General features: G+C 35.5%; 2 protein-coding genes across 4 annotated transcripts in view; one reads left to right on the top strand and one right to left on the bottom strand.

Annotated features, from left to right (window-relative positions):
* LOC129004332 (E3 ubiquitin-protein ligase Ubr3-like) overlaps positions 1-5,638 on the bottom strand; it is a 77,118-nt gene extending 71,480 nt beyond the window's left edge. For both annotated transcript variants that reach the window (XM_054432886.1, XM_054432885.1), the window contains exons 1-2: positions 5,025-5,638; positions 318-531 (exon numbers count right to left, since the gene is read on the bottom strand). In XM_054432886.1, the coding sequence (XP_054288861.1) occupies positions 318-531; positions 5,025-5,247 (437 nt within the window). In that variant the 5' untranslated portion in view covers positions 5,248-5,638. The remainder of the gene's footprint in view (positions 1-317; positions 532-5,024) is intronic.
* Positions 5,639-9,199: 3,561 nt separating this feature from the next.
* The window catches only part of LOC129002551 (SNF-related serine/threonine-protein kinase-like), a 47,698-nt gene continuing 40,819 nt past the window's right edge, over positions 9,200-16,078 (top strand). For both annotated transcript variants that reach the window (XR_008491587.1, XM_054430433.1), the window contains exon 1: positions 9,200-9,447. The gene's annotated coding sequence lies outside the window, so the exon portion shown is untranslated. The remainder of the gene's footprint in view (positions 9,448-16,078) is intronic.

The raw sequence follows: 16,078 nt of genomic DNA on the forward strand, positions 1-16,078 counted from the left end.
TGTATTAAACAATTATTTTGGACATTTCCTTCAGCTATAAGGCAGCCTAGGTCCTTAATCAGTCCCTAGCAGTACCGGTAAAAAATTGGCAGTTGAAAAAAAAACTTAAACTCCCAATGAAGGCAGAATATGTCCAACATGAGAAACTGTACGTGTAGGAGTAATTGACCAAAAGAGGCAAAAAAGCAATAACGCCTTGTTGAAATCACTGACAAATTATCAAAACGTCAAAGTGATGTAACACCCACAAAATACCACTTGTTCTCTATCACCGTAGCAAATTTCAATAATTAATTCAGATTTTTATGAAAACTCACCCGGTCTCCTTCATGACGGAAGTGTCGCCGCAGTCGCAAGCACCGCCCGCCTGACTGCGGAACATGTTGAAGTCGTGACCGTCATGATCACCCTTCTGAAAACACTCCGCGCAGAGTGACATGCAAGGTGAGATTCCGCACGTGCGACATCTGTAGGCGACAAAGTTGGCTGTCCATACCAATCCACAGGTGGTGGCGTTGTCGTACCTCCTCACTGTACAACAAAGTCTTGTGAGCAACAGAGATGGTATACTTGGTCAAATAATAAGTTCGCAATATGAAAATATTGCTTTTATTTTCTGCTGCTAACAAATTTCGAATACAGAGCCAGTTAGTCTAGTGGTAGAGCAAGGGACTTGTCCCTGAGGTCCCAGGTTCAAATCAGCAATTTTATCTAAGTTAAAATGCTGCAACCCCTAAGTCTTGCCTGAGGTAATGTAAAAAAACAATCTTAGCTTAGCGTCCTAGGAAAAAATACAGAAGCCTACTTGCATTGGGATGTACTTTTTTTAGTCTTTGGAATACAATAACTAGTGTAAGTAGGCTAGTTATGCTGGCCAAAAAGTAGATAAACCAAATTGCAGTTTGGGCCTTCGCTTACAAGATAAAATGAATGGTTATAAAATGAAGAATACATAAAACAAAGGACATAAGTTACGACAAAGAAATAACATTAAGAACAACATAAGACATTATGAAGTATGACCATTTTTTCTTTAACTGTATGCCTACTTATTTAAAATAATAGAGTGCGTTTTTACCCTATTCTATGAATGTTTGATGGATTTCAAATGCATTCATATAATTATTCTACAAAAATACATTTTCTTTACTTGGAAGATAAACTAAAGGCTAAATTCTAGATCTATTAGTTATGTTTTATTAAAGTTACCAAATAATATTTTGGTTTTCATCAAACTATGGTTGAGATGTGAAGGAAGGGAAGAGTTCATGGCTTTGTTAGATGAAGAGGCTCTGAAACTGTTGCTATTTTAGTCCTAATATGACATGGTAAGTAACCATTTGTTGTTTAACTCCAGTAATTATATCAAGCATTCTGGTAATATCTAGTTTACAATGCAAAATAAAATGTTAATTATTTAGGACATTAAATAAAACTAGCAGTCAAAAAATGTACCAATAAAAAAACAATTCACAGTTGAGACAGTTTTACAGTAACATCTGAGGTCTTAAAAAGCATATGTTTATTGAAGAGCTGTTATAAAGGAAACTATAAAAATATGATGAAGCAGTGTGTAGTTCAAGCTTGAGCATTGTTCTTATTGACTCAAAAGAGAAGCCAAATGGAGTGAATCCAACATGACAGGGTGGCCAACTGTTTGGCCAAACTGCCAACTCTAACGACTAATTTGGCCATAAAGTGACAGCTACCCAGCCACCTAGACTGGATTGAGAGTCTGCTTGTATCATTTTAAAGCAAACTGCATAAAGAAAAAACTTCAACATTTAACTTTACACTGAATGTCAATATACCCCCGTCGCAGCAAACCTGCATACTAAGCGAATTTCCATTTACCCGGCTTGATTTCTACTAAAATATTCCCTATAAATTTTCAGATTTATTTCCTATTTAAATAACATTAATTTTAGTGAGTAGTTAGGTTTGCTGCTACGGAGAAGATCAACATCTTCTCCGTAGCAGCAAACCTAACTACTCACTAAAATTAATGTTATTTAAATAGGAAATAAATCTGAAAATTTATAGGTGTGCTTTTTCAATTGAAATATTGATAGCTTAGTATGAAATATACCAAATTGCCAAATTTGATTAAAATATATCCATAAACAAGCAAACTAGAACAGTTTATTTATTCTCCATAAGAATAACATGGGAATTTTAAATTTACAATTTTTTTAATTTTCTCCGCAGTCAATGAACATTCAAAAACACTTCAATATACTAAATCATTTGTTTTTTTAAGCTCTTCAAAATGGTCTAGAGAGAAATTTAGAAATTTAAAGTTTTTAGGGTCAAAAATGAGAAAAACCCATTTTTACCCCATAAAACCCCCCATAAACCCCTGATCCCATGGTCCGATTATGCTGGTTCGCGAACTCGTTCGAATATGTAGGTTTACACGTGTTTGTACCAAACATTCGGTATTTGGACATCCCTAATTAAAAGATAAAAATCATTAAATCACACTGAATTGTTAATATAGTAGGCTACTCAAAACATTTTTATGTGCTGTCCCGTCCCAAGCTGTATGGGCTATTAATTAACAGCTGTGTCGGCCTTAGTCACTAACAAGACTACAAGATCGCGCCACTCATCCTACACTCATCTCCATTCATACTTGGCTTAAAATAGCCTAGGCCTACCTACTTTGTATGGTCGCCATTTCATCGAAAAGTATTAAAGTATTAAGCTACGGTACCTGCTAGGTACTATTCCGACTCACCCGACTGTATGAGTACCTAGTGAAAAATTATGAGTCTGGATAAAAAAAATGTTTAATGTTTATCCCTTCCCGCAACCTAACGAAAATGCTCCCACTGTGGGTCGCAACCCAAAGTTTGGGAACCACTAGTTCTAAGTTATCTGAATCAGTTTGCAAAATAATCTTATTTTGAAGCGGTCATGTGTTTATCAACAACAGCTAAAACTTAGATACAACTCAACAGGTTAACTTGAGGAAAAGCTTATTAAGTTACCGTAGGAGACCGTAACTTACTGATAAATTGATGGTTGACGTTGAACAATAACCAATCTTGAATTTTAGCATCTATTCCATAAGTAGGTATTGTATAAGTTATTGTAATTAAGATTTTGCTTTCACGTCGTCATGTGTGGTTTAGTTTCTTTAGTATCGAATGGTAAACAACTAACCCCTATAATAAATAGGCCTAGCTCGTTTTCTGAGGGAAAGTTTCCTAGCCAGCTAAAATTGTCTTTGGTAGGGCCAATCTTTAAGAGCGGAGATAGAAGTTCTTGCCATAACTACAGGCCTGTAAGTCTAGTTTTGACGTTCTCAAAGGTTTTTGAGAAAGCAGTAATTAGTAGGCTGTGTGATTTCCTAGAGAAACACAATATATTAGTTGGAAAACAGTACGGCTTTGTAAAGAAGAGTTCCACAACAAAGGCCATACTCAGCCTCATAAATAAAGTAGTCAAATATATTGATTCGGGACAGTCTGTGGCTGGCATGTTCATTGACTTGAGTCGTGCTTTTGACTTAGTTGACCATGGTCTACTTCTGGGAAAAATGCATGATGCTGACATTAGAGGCATTGCTCTTGATTGGTTCGCATCATACCCTGAAGGAAGAAAGCAGTATGTAGCAATCCCTACCATCGATGAAACAGGTCTTCTAAAGTATCATCGTTCTGCTGACGCCTCAGTCACGAGAGGTGTGCCCCAGGGTTCCGTCCTCGGACCGACCTTATTCCTTCTATTTAAAATCAACTTGCCCACTTGCGCAAACAAGGCAAACATTTGTCTGTTTGCCGATGATACATCTCTTACTGTATCCAGTCATTCCACAGAAACACTTGAACAATCAAAATTTCTTGAATCTTATAGCCTGCTTCAATGGTGTGAAGATAATCATCTTGTCCTAAATGCAAAAAAACCCAACTTCTCCAATTTAGCATTTCAAATCATCAAACAAAAAAAAAACCAAGGAACATTTAGCTTACTGTTGGGTGAAAATGAGATCCATCCCTGTCAAGAGGTTAAGTTCCTTGGTGTGGTCCTTGATGAAAATCTTAACTACCACAAACATATCAAACATGTCACAACAAAAATATCAGTTGGTATTTCCATGCTTCGTATGCTTAGCCAAACAGTAAATTCAGAAGTCCTCCTGTCTCCTTATTGGTCTTGTATATCCATATTTATCCTATGCTGTCCCTGTCTGGGGTAGTGAAAGTGAAAAGACGAAGTTTCTTTTCCGACAACAATTGAAAGCCATCCGCATTATATTTTCCCTACCCAAACGTCAGTCCTGCTTAAAGACATTTAAAAAAATTCTGAATTCTAACCTTTCAATCCATACATTTTTGAAACAATATCCTTCACCAGAAAAAATATTTCTTCTTTTTGTTCACAGCTCAACAATAGATAGCCTATCCATTTCGTAATTCTCCCGACCTTGCAATTCCTATACACTCAACGTCATTCGTCCAAAAGAATTTTCAATACAATGCCGTCAAGCTATTCAATGACCTTCCTCCTTCCCTAAAGACCGAACAGGATTTAAATAGATTTCAGAAAAAACTAAAGAATTTTTTGCTGGATAATGCCTTCTGCAGCGTTTGTGAATTTCTTTGCCCTAGAACTGGTAGTGTAAATATAGTAGCATAGTTGACAGTTTTAATTTATACAAGAGAGTTTTATTGTTATGTAAGTTAAATATTGTATTTTATTTTGATTTGTTGACGTACCGGTAGCTAGGCCTAATGCATTTTATGTTAATTTTGCTGAATAAACGACTTATGACTTATTGCAACAATGTTATCAGTGAGTTACATCAAAGGTTGATACCGACGGTGTAACTAGCCTCACCATCAGTGGTGAACATTGATGATTGACCTTACTTAAGTAGGCCTAAGTTTATTGATAACTTATCCGAAGTTAGGCCTACCCGGTACTAAGTTATAGACTGTTAGCCTACATAAGTTATTAAAGAGTGACTTAGCATTGAAACAAATCAAGTTAGCAATGATTGAGGAGTCTAAGCTTACCTATAGAGGAAAATTCATCAGGTGTTCTCCCACCAGCCATAAGCCATTTTATCCAATCAAGTGTCTCCCACTCATCAATATTTTTTGAAGGGTTTAAAAGAATATCTAAAATTTCACCTAATACACCAGATGACGTATTATTTGCACAATCAGCGTGTACATGTGCTGCAGCACCCCTTCTTCCCTTTTTCATGAGGATCTGAGCAGGGGAGTCATCACCCATCTTAAGGCTGTTTAAGTTATTCACTTATTTCAAGTAATGTTTCTTGTCAAAAATAAATTGAATCACCTATAAATGTAGACCTTATTTCCGGGTTAACCACCCGCATAGGCATCGTCTACAAGGTTAAAGGCTAGACTAGGACTAAATATGTGGACAAAAAGTCATAGCTGTCTGTCAAGTTTAGAACAAATGAAAACAATTATTAACAAATACGTTTTGCAACCCGAGAGAATTGGTGGCTAGCCATCACAAATGCACACAATATTCACTTTTACACAGAATCAAAGGGCAAAACATATAACTAAAATTAGGATTTAATCACTAGCCCGAGTTTTACGTTTCAGTAGACACAAAATTACAAGGATTACAAGACTAATGAACTTCCATCCATAGTCAGTGTCAGACAGAACGGCATTGCAGATGGCATTGGCAATCTTCATTAGGTCCCCAAAGAGAAAGAATAAATAAATTGTTAAAATGGCGGTACTATAAAAAATACATCAACAATAATTGCTATAACCATAAACTAACCATGTATGTTTTATCTATGCCATAACCAATCCTTCAGTTAATTATATAAAAACCCTTATGAAAAAAAAACGAATCTATGCATTTTAGAAGTTTTTAAAATATTTAAGTCATTCTAACAATAGTTCCTCTGTTTTTTACGGATTGTGTAGATTATGCGTAAGGGAGTGTGTTTAATCTATAATGGGCACTGTTCAAAGTCACGGCTAAAACGCCGGCCAATTATAGTTATAAATATTTAATTGTTTTTGTCTATGCTTTTATTTATTTTAGAGTATTAACATAATTGAACAGCCGTCCATGTATTCACTCTTGATCAGTTTATTTGTTACTATTAAGCATGCACAACAATGTATTTAACTGTATTGGTTGTAACCGTTAAATGAATAAATGAAATGAAATGAAATGAAATTTATCTAAAAGTCCATATTTACCGTCAGTGAAACCCATGAAAACCACTAATCCATGCCTTCTTTTAAACCTATCCAAGATCCGTAATCTTGACCTGTATCCTTCCTCTTCTATGTTTTCTGGCTGTTTTAATTTGGATATAAATCCAATTTTTATATATTATAACAAATATAAACGAATTCTTTAAAAAAAGAATCAATATTTGAAAAAAGTACAGATTTATTTAAACATGAATAGCAAACCATAATTTGAAACAGAAAAAGAACGAACTGATTTAAAGAGTCGTTCAGAGAGCCTAGTTACCCTCATTTCGTTCACACTTGGCTCACATAATATATATTTTGTCCATTCCATGTTTTCAAGTTTCCTTGTTCGCATCTTTCCGAACACCTGTACAATAATATCATAGGCGATTTTTTAAGGGGGGGGGGTTGGCACACGCCATACAGAAGTATTGGTATGAACATGGGTATGAACAAATTCCCTAAGGTTCTGCCTCAAAGGCTGCCCCAAAGGGAACCTTACATGCTTTCGAAGTTTACATTATTTCAATCAATTAAATGAAATAGCTGGTCAATCTATTAAGAGCAGTTTACTTATTTACTTGAAAGGATTTTTGATGGTATTTTTGCATTCTGTTGATTTGTGAGTTATAAGATGTTTATGTTTGGTTAAAGAAAGTAGACATTTTGTGGAATTTTGCTTTTAGCTTACATTGTAATTTATATAATAACTAGCTGTACCCGCGGGCTTCGCCCCGTTTAACTTCATAAGTATTCGCATGGCTCATTCACGTCCTGGTTGAAGTTCGTTCGCTACGCTCACTCACCTTTAGGTTGGAGCTCGTTCGCTGCGCTCACTTGCCTTCAGGTTAGCTCGTTCGCTACGCTAACTCGCCTCCAGGTTGAAGTTCGTTCGCTACGCTCACTCACCTTTTGGTTGGAAATTAGCTGTTGTCATAAATTAAAAAAAATTAATAGTGCTGCACCCTGTTGGTAATCCTTGTAACTTTTATGCTATTGCACATCATAGAACAGAACCAACTTGTTTAATTGAAACAGCTGTTAAGATTCATTAATTCCTTTTAAATATGAAAAATCATAAGATTAACATGGGGAACTACAGAGCCACTGGGGCGGAGCCCGAAAGGGTTTTTGAGATAAGAATATGCTTTAATGTTAATCGGGAATGTGAGCTATCATCATGCCAAATTTCAGCCCAATCCGTCTAGTAGTTTATGCGTGATTGAGCAACAAACACACAAACACACACACAAACATACACACAAACATACACACAAACTCACAAACTTTCAGATTTATAATATTAGTAAGATAAGCTACAGGTAAAGAAAAGAGGCTTGACTAAAATTGAAGAATTAAGGTCAAATATCTAAAATGTTCAGTTTGATTACTGCTAGAGATGTAACGAATAGTACTTTTGGCCGAATACTGAATACCGAGTATTCGGTGAGGTCTCAGGCCGAAGCGCCGAATATTCGGCGGCCGAATATTCTGCCCCAGTTGTAGTTCTTTTATGTCTAGGTTTAGCTATGCTATGACTCATTGACAAGTCATTACGACTTATTGTCTCTTTGTTATAGTGACGGGGAGAGGCATTGCACCATAATTTTACACCATCACCATCTCAATCATATATATTTAAAATTACTCAATCGAAAATCATAAATTTTATTATTTCTCGGATATTATATTATTTTAACGCTGCGGAGCAGCATGGGTCCTCTAGTTTACTATTAATTGATTGGGTTAATTGATTGTGTTTGGATTATTTATTTGCAAACTTCTGAAAATTAATGTTGGTTCTTAAAATAATAAAAATCTTTTCAAAATAATTTATTAAGGTATTATTTTTTGCACAAAGTCTAATAATTATAACTAAATGAGTATTCGGTATTGGGCCGAATGTCAACTAGTATTCGGCCGAATACCGAATAGTAAAAAATTGGCCGAATAGACCGAATACCGAATAGTAGGTAACCGAATATTCATTACATCTCTAATTACTGCAATGGCGTTACTGAAAAGGTATCAAGTACGGAAGGCTTTGAACGTATGTGTGTGCAATGATTTATTTTTATTTTTAGAGACTGCACCCCAAGATGTTGAGTGGCCTCCCAGCGGAGCATATATCGCATCGAGGACAGCGGAAAAAGTGTGTGTCGCGTCGTCAAGAATGCATGAGCAGTAAATACAGCCAGGTGAATTCGTTTTGGCCATCAAGGGCATGTACGACTGAACATAGCCGTGACTGACAAGAACTGCTTGAGATAGTAGTCAACCTTACCGTGCTGCCGTCCCACCCACAGTTGGATTTGTCTGATGATTCTGTCAGTCCAACGTCCTCGAGTCTCCCTCTCCCAGCTTTCTTGTCACATCTGAAAAGTGCGGAAGCGTCCTTCCCGATGTAGCCTTGTCTCTGGTAGATTGCTTTCCTCTCCACTGCCAAGACTTTGACAGGGATAACTCCAGCAATCACCAAAACGGCCGTTTCGGACACCGTAGGGTAAGCCGAAGCGACTCTGAGTGGACTGAGTGCCACCTGACGCTGCACTAGTGCGAGCCTCTACTTGTGTACGCCTCCTTGTTGAGCGCGTCTGCCCACAGTGTGGCAGTGTGCCCCACACCTCAGATCCATAGAGAAGCAAGGACTGGACTGCAGACATCAAGAGTCTTCTACGGCGAGACCAAGGACCACCGTCATTACTAAGATACATTACTATTTAAATAATTTTTCGTCCATTTATGCAAGTTGTGATATTGTTATACAGTATCTGTTTCTACTCACGCCGAGTTGTGGTTATATTGGCTAGTAAATTCCAAGAACACTTTTTTACTGTCTCTTCGAAACAGCCGAACGTTTATCGCGTATTTCTGTCGGTCTGTTTCTAAAAGAAAAAGAAGAACTATACACACACCACTGAGCTAAAATTATACACACAGACACAGCAGCAGCATCATCTAACTAAGCATCACTCACTACACTACAGCAGCATTTAACAACAGTAGTAAAGGGAGTAATGGAGCTTTTGTAGGCGTAGTTTATTCTGCAGTATTCGGGTTTCGGGTTTATAAAGTTATTTCAGCGTCCTACCTAGACAGTGTTACTTTTAGGGGTCTGCATTTTAAGGTAGTGAAATAAGTGGATTTTGTATTATTTTCAATGTGACTACTTATAGTTGAGTGACAGGACAAACTCAGGAGGAATCGTCTCCCCTTTACATTGCTGAAGAAGCTAAAGGTGAGTTTCTATTTGGTGTTTTTGGGCATTCTATTCTTGTGATATGTTTAAAATGAAATTCAATATCGCTTGAATGGTTTTTAAACGAAGCAATTAAAGCTCTTACTTGTTTTTAGTTCATATTTACTTTTAGAACAGAGCCGTAAGACTTATTCGAAATGACCTTAGCAGAACTGACGTTTCTTCGTTTGTGAGCCTAGGTTTGGATTTGTTTTGTTTGTTGAAATTATTTACTGTTGGCATATTTATAAACCAAGCCGGGGTACAGTTTCTTAATTGGGCTATGCTAATATCCATTGAAAATACCGATTCGATTAGTAAACCTTCATTCAATTTTTTTCTATGGTTTACCAAAACTATATCAATTATAAAATGAAACTGTTTTAACCTAACCTAACCAACCAAACTTGATAATAATGAGAAAATCGAATGAAGGTTAACAAATTAAATCAATATTTTCAATCGATTTAAGTGGTGTGTGTTAGCCCAGTTAAGAAACTAGCCCCAAGCTGCAAAGTTTATTAACCTGCTATATACCTATCTCTACGTATTTATAACTTACAATGTTTTGATTAGCTCAGTTACACAGTCTGGGCCACTGAGGTGGTAATAATGCTACTGAGCTATTAACCTAATTAAGTTAGTTTAGTTCACATACTCACTGACTAAACTTAAAAAACTTAGGCCAAATTAGTCGGTTGCATAGGTCCTTCAATTTATCGGTGTACCTAGCCTAATAAAATATACCTAGGTTTCTAACTTTTAAATATTTTAACCCACATAGGGCCTAACTGATGAGTACCTAACTCCTAAATATTGTAATTCAATATTGTTTAAATTGGCGAAATCCGTTGGCAATAAATAAATAAGTAGTCTAACTTAAGTGACTTCTTAGACAAATTTAATATCAAAATGTTCACTGACCTAAGCGAGGAATTCTGACAGCACACTAGGAATCACTTATAAGGTTAAATAGGGATTACTTGTAAGGTTAGGTTTGTCTATCTTAGGATACCGGTAGTACTTTTGTGTGGTCTAATTGTCATCATTCTTATTGTCTGGCTTCCCGGTAAGCTAAGATTGAAATAGCCCAAGTTATATTCAAGTTAAACCTGTCTTATTTGTCTAACCTTTTAAATACCTAGTAGGGCTAATTTACTGAGGCATAGGCCACTAAGTTACAGTAGCCTAAGTTAGGTAGCCAACGACACTGGTTTTAAACCTACATTATTAAGAGTGAAGTAAAACAGTGAATGACTTATGGCTAAGTTATAGGCTCAGACAAGTTCTATGTAGGCCTAAGTTAACTTGCTCATTATTAACTGATTCCAAGCTGATCTTGGAAGTCCAAGCTCTTGTCAATCGTTATTTAAGAAATTCTAAATGAAGCATTTTTTAATTGAACGGTTTTGGCTGCACTTTACTTTAGGTAGCACCTAAAGCCTACTCCTACTCTCCTACGGCCTACTCTCATTCGAATAAAAATATCGATTATTCTAGATGAGCGACCAATAAGATGTAGCCTACTGTTCCTAGACCATCTGCCCACTAAATTCACTGATTTTCCTTGATTTTATGTAGATATTAATTCATTGAGTTGATTGTATAAGTGAAAGTACTTACCTAGCCTAAACTTATTGATAACTGGCTGTTAAGGAGATTATCAAATTATGCCTCTATAGTTTTTTACCTTCTGATTCCAAATATATCATTATTTTTATCCGCTGATGAATATTACTCAAGATATTGCCGTAAAAATATCCCATACGGTACTTGTATAAGTTAATATGAGTAAAGTTTGAATATTTGTTACATTTCGATCTCGGAATTGGCACATATAAACACGTTTATACTTACGGTATAACTAAGTTCTGTGTCGCAAATAAGTTTAAGACCAGTGGTAAGCCAGGAAGAATCCATTTTTGCCGTAATATGCGTAGTACGTACAAACTTGAAAATTTAACATGGGCCTTATGGGACACCATTCTTTTTATTTGTTCACTTTTTATGACTTACATTTTTATAGTGTACTGTAGACAAAGAGAAAGAGAACACCTTTGCTCCTTTTCATTCATAGAGTAAATGACTTAATGAGCTGCTTAAGTGTTTGTACATTAAGTTATGATTCTAAACTTTCCAGGGTAGTAAGTTCCCAAAGCCAATAAGTCCAAGCTAATCCAAAACCAACTTATTCTAAAATCATCCTCAGCTTTAATAATTACTGTTGATTTTTAATAGTTTTGCTAAAAATCCACACGATATATCCTATTTTTTATATTTTCAACCTAACCATTTTAATAATTATTATCACTGAATTGCTCTTTTCGTCGGTTGGGTCGGTTGTCGTCTGATTCAGAAATATTCTGTCTGTCAGGAGTCTAAGGTCTGTTGTAATATTATTAGCCTAGGCTACCTAACTAAGTTATTACGTCTTGCAATAAACAGTGTGCGATTGTACTGGATGATTGGGCTATCTATTTCAGAAAAATAAAATAAATCTAAACAACTTAACTTGAGATATATGATATATTCTAAAGTTTTGGCCGTTTTGAGATGAATGCGCTTTTGGGTTGATGGTTATAAGCTTAGGACTAGGCTAGATATCAAAGTAACTCCCAATTAACTTATACCGGTAGCCTAGATCATATTTTGTCAGGGTCAATAAAATAGTGCAATTTGATCAATGACAGCCAAACTTGGGGGGTTTCAGGTACTACAACAAACAAGGTAGAACAGATGACATTTTACAAGTGGAATGAACTGCGGGTGAAGTAAAGTAAGCCTACGCTCATGGTTTTCAATTGGCATTTTTACACTCCGGTTGGCTATCCCAAGATATCCACTCTTGACTAATACATTTTTAAGCTAAGGTGAGGCTGGTTAGCAACTGAGCGATTCCGTTTGTTTGACAGGTGATGAGGGGCTACAATTTTCAAAGCAAATGTCATGTCCAACTTATTTTCCACCACTCAACTGACACTGATATTCTCAGGTTTTTGGCGATTTGGAGGTAATTTCAGAGATCTTGAAAGGGCGTAATTTCTGTTAAATTCCACCTCTTCCTACCGAGCCCTATGGCCTTCTTAGAATTTTCTGCCTACAGGTCTAACCAAAAAATAATAACCAGTAAACCTAAATGACATTAAAGTTAATTTGGAAAACCATAGATTTTATGAAAGCTGAAGAGATTGATAGCAAGCACTTTAAATCTCTTAAATCAATTGCGGGTGAACTAATTTCCCAGCTTCAATGATTTCTCTATTTATTGGGATTAGGACACATATTAATCTTTGTTTAAGTTACCTTGTTTTTCTAAATAGTGTTTGTTTAAATCATATTCAACACTAGAAAACCATAGATTTTATGAAAGCTGAAGAGTTTGATTGCAAGCACTTTAAAGCTCTTAAATCAATTGTGAGTGCACTAATTTCCCAACTTCAATGATTTCTCTATTTATTGGGATTAGGACTCATATTAATCTTTGTTTAAGTTACCTTGTTTTTCTAAATAGCGTTTGTTTAAATCATAATTTGGATAATAGTATAATAAATTTGCATAATTAATAGTATAATAGTTTGTTAAAGTTGTTAATCTTATGGTTGTCTTTAATAACAATTTACGGTATGTGAAATAAATATACATTTTACAACTTCTTGTATCTGTTGCTATATAAATCTGTGTCTTAATTTGTCATCATATAAATGATTTATCACAGAATTTTGATGCTTAGACTTTCCACAAATTGCATAAATGTACAAAACAATTATACTGTAGGCTGTACTAAGTACAGTGTTTCATATATTGATGTGGGATTTTGCTGCAATTGCTGATGAATGTTTGTACAAGTTACGTATACATATTCCTTTAAAATTTTATAAGTAAATAATACCTTTAGAGCTTCAATTGAATATTCGGCAATTTGTGCTTGCCCTTTTGACACCAAGAAGACGTCTGAATAAATCACATCGGCATCTTTAACAGCGAGATTTATCTCTGACACCATCTCGTACCTTCTCTAACAGCGCTATATTAATGTTCTCAGGCTATATACTCTTCTTTGAATGGAGGTCAAGGTTTGTTTGCAGCTTTTCCTGAACTTCAGCATTGTCGATTGCACTCCACCTCCTGAAGCAATCTTTTCAGCAATGTATTCATCACCACATGCGTAGGGCCTATATTGATCGTTGACATATTTGTTTAAAGATTTAGCTTCTTGGTTGCTTCCACCCTCTTCAACATCATCTTCATATATTGATAGTTGACATATTTGTCTGAAGTTTTAGCTTCTTGGTTGTTTCCGCCCTCTCCAACATCAAATTCATGACTGTCGTCTGTAGCCCTTATTTCATCTAGAAGACTCGGTATTCACTATTTTGATGTAAATTACATTTAAAGTTCCTGTAACTTAAATAAACAACATCATGTGGATATACATCAGTAAAATTCAAGTGCAAGGGATGTTTTATTTGAAAAATAATATACCTACATGTATGCTATTATATCTATTTGCTATAAGTAAATTATCTATGGAATAAAAAGTAAATACCATTTCTGATTTCAATATTGACCAAGAACCCTCCACTTTGCATAGTATAGACCTACAAAAGACAGCGCACAGAGTACAGAAAAAGTTGATTTTTCTATCTAGCTTCTTCAGTGCCTTTATCTCGAAATCAGGTGTTCTGATAAAAAAAAAAACCATTTCATTGATATATAGGATCTGAAGTAAAGAGCTAAGGATTTTGTTACAATCCATAAGAGGAACATCTAGGGAATAGAGCTTTTATTTCCCTCTAAATACTGTATGTTCATGTAATTAAGTTGACATGTCAAAAAGTCATTCTTAATAATCGATATATTTTAATAATATGATTGATAAGTTGGCCAGTTTTTAACGACAGTCTCAGCAAATTCTTTTCAATCTATCGACTTAAAGAATTAATTGTTTAATTAGTAAATTAATTTCATAGTAGTTTGCCCTCATGAGCAAAACTTGCTATTATTTCAGTAGGAGGGCTTAGCCTAACAGGTTTAATATGTTTGTTGGTGTACGATACGTCGTCATCATACTGTACGTTTTGGGGTCAGGGATGGGGCGTTGTAATAAATACACTTGTTACATTTTAAAAGGGCTCAGAGGGCCGCAAAGGGTATACGGTGTTGACGGGACTAATACATGGTGTGGACTGACGTGAGGAGAGGGGATTTAGGCTTGTTCGGAAAGGTGGTGTGATGGTGGCGTGATATGACGTCACGGGAAATAGCCATGAGCTGCTTTATTAGAAATATCGCCTGATTTTGCATATTGCCAACCTAAACAGAAATTGTGGTTACATGATGGTATGAGTGTCAAACTATGGTAACATTATGGTACAAATTATCAGAATATGGTACAGTTGGCCATACTGTCTTGCATTTGAAAGCTAAAAGAAGTACGCTGATCCAATGACCGGCTTCTTTTCAAGATGCTAAATACTTAACACAATAAAACTGAATGGAAAACTTATTGTAAACTGTAGCATATTCGATGCAATATCCAACTACGTAAACAAATTTAAGGAAAAAATAAAATGTTGGCAGTAGCACACACTAAGAGTTTTCTTTTTGAACTGTGTTGTATTTTAATCTTAAACTACAATTGTTGTAGCTAAGAGAATTTACATTTTGCTGATTTTCCAAATGGGTTTTTACTCAAAATATTTGCTTATTTTACTTAAAAATATATTTATTCCATAAGGTTTTAAAATACTGTTATTAAGTTTCAAGTTTTGAATCTTCATTCTTAAACTTAAATATAGGCCTAAAATAATTCATATAAAACAGCTTATTCCTTGTTAGTGAAAATTCGCTAAAATTGGATTTATCTGTTTGCTATGGATTGTATTTTGACTTCATTATCCAATTTAAAAAATCCATGCACTATTTAGGCCTGTTATAAACAGTTTCAAAAACTTTCTTCCCCCGAAAGTGATCCTATCACAACCTATTGTGGTCATAGTTATTTCTAACTGTGACTCTCAGTCGAGTTTCGTACATAAGTGTCGGTAACAACACGAGCATATATGAGTCAGGCCTCATGTTGATGCTAGCCGAGGAGGGAGGTTATGCCAAGAATCTGTTGATGTTAGAGTGGGCCAAGTTTTCCTTGAATGAATGTCTACGCAGGCGAGCTAATACTGGACCACCAGTGAACGTTTCTGCTTCGCTATATCCGTCAGTCACCGTCGTCGCTGCTATGGTCCCACACTTCCTGTTGGGGTATGGGCTATTATTGGAGGGGTATATTTGGAACTCCACACTATAGTGGGAATGTTCTCAGTTTTAATATTCATTATAAGCCTACAGCAGATTGGTGTAAGATGAAAAGGGTTTTGAAAGTCTTTTAAGTTGGGAGTTATTTTAGTTAAAAATTACAAAATATTGAATTGGGGCTAGAAGTCAATTTGTTGAAATTTTTTGATTATTTTAAATTTAGATCAATAATTTTTTCATGGGGTAGCTATTATTCTTTTCAGGATATTAGAGATGTTTAGGCTGATTTTAGGCCCAACCGCAGTTACCAAGACATCTTTAAAACCATATAATAACAGCAATCTAAAATTAAAAAAAAAATATATATATATTTATCAGG

The sequence above is a fragment of the Macrosteles quadrilineatus genome, unplaced genomic scaffold (assembly GCF_028750875.1).
Source record: "Macrosteles quadrilineatus isolate MER2022 unplaced genomic scaffold, UCM_ALF_1.0 Scaffold_9__3_contigs__length_116548681, whole genome shotgun sequence".
NCBI lineage: Eukaryota > Metazoa > Arthropoda > Insecta > Hemiptera > Cicadellidae > Macrosteles > Macrosteles quadrilineatus.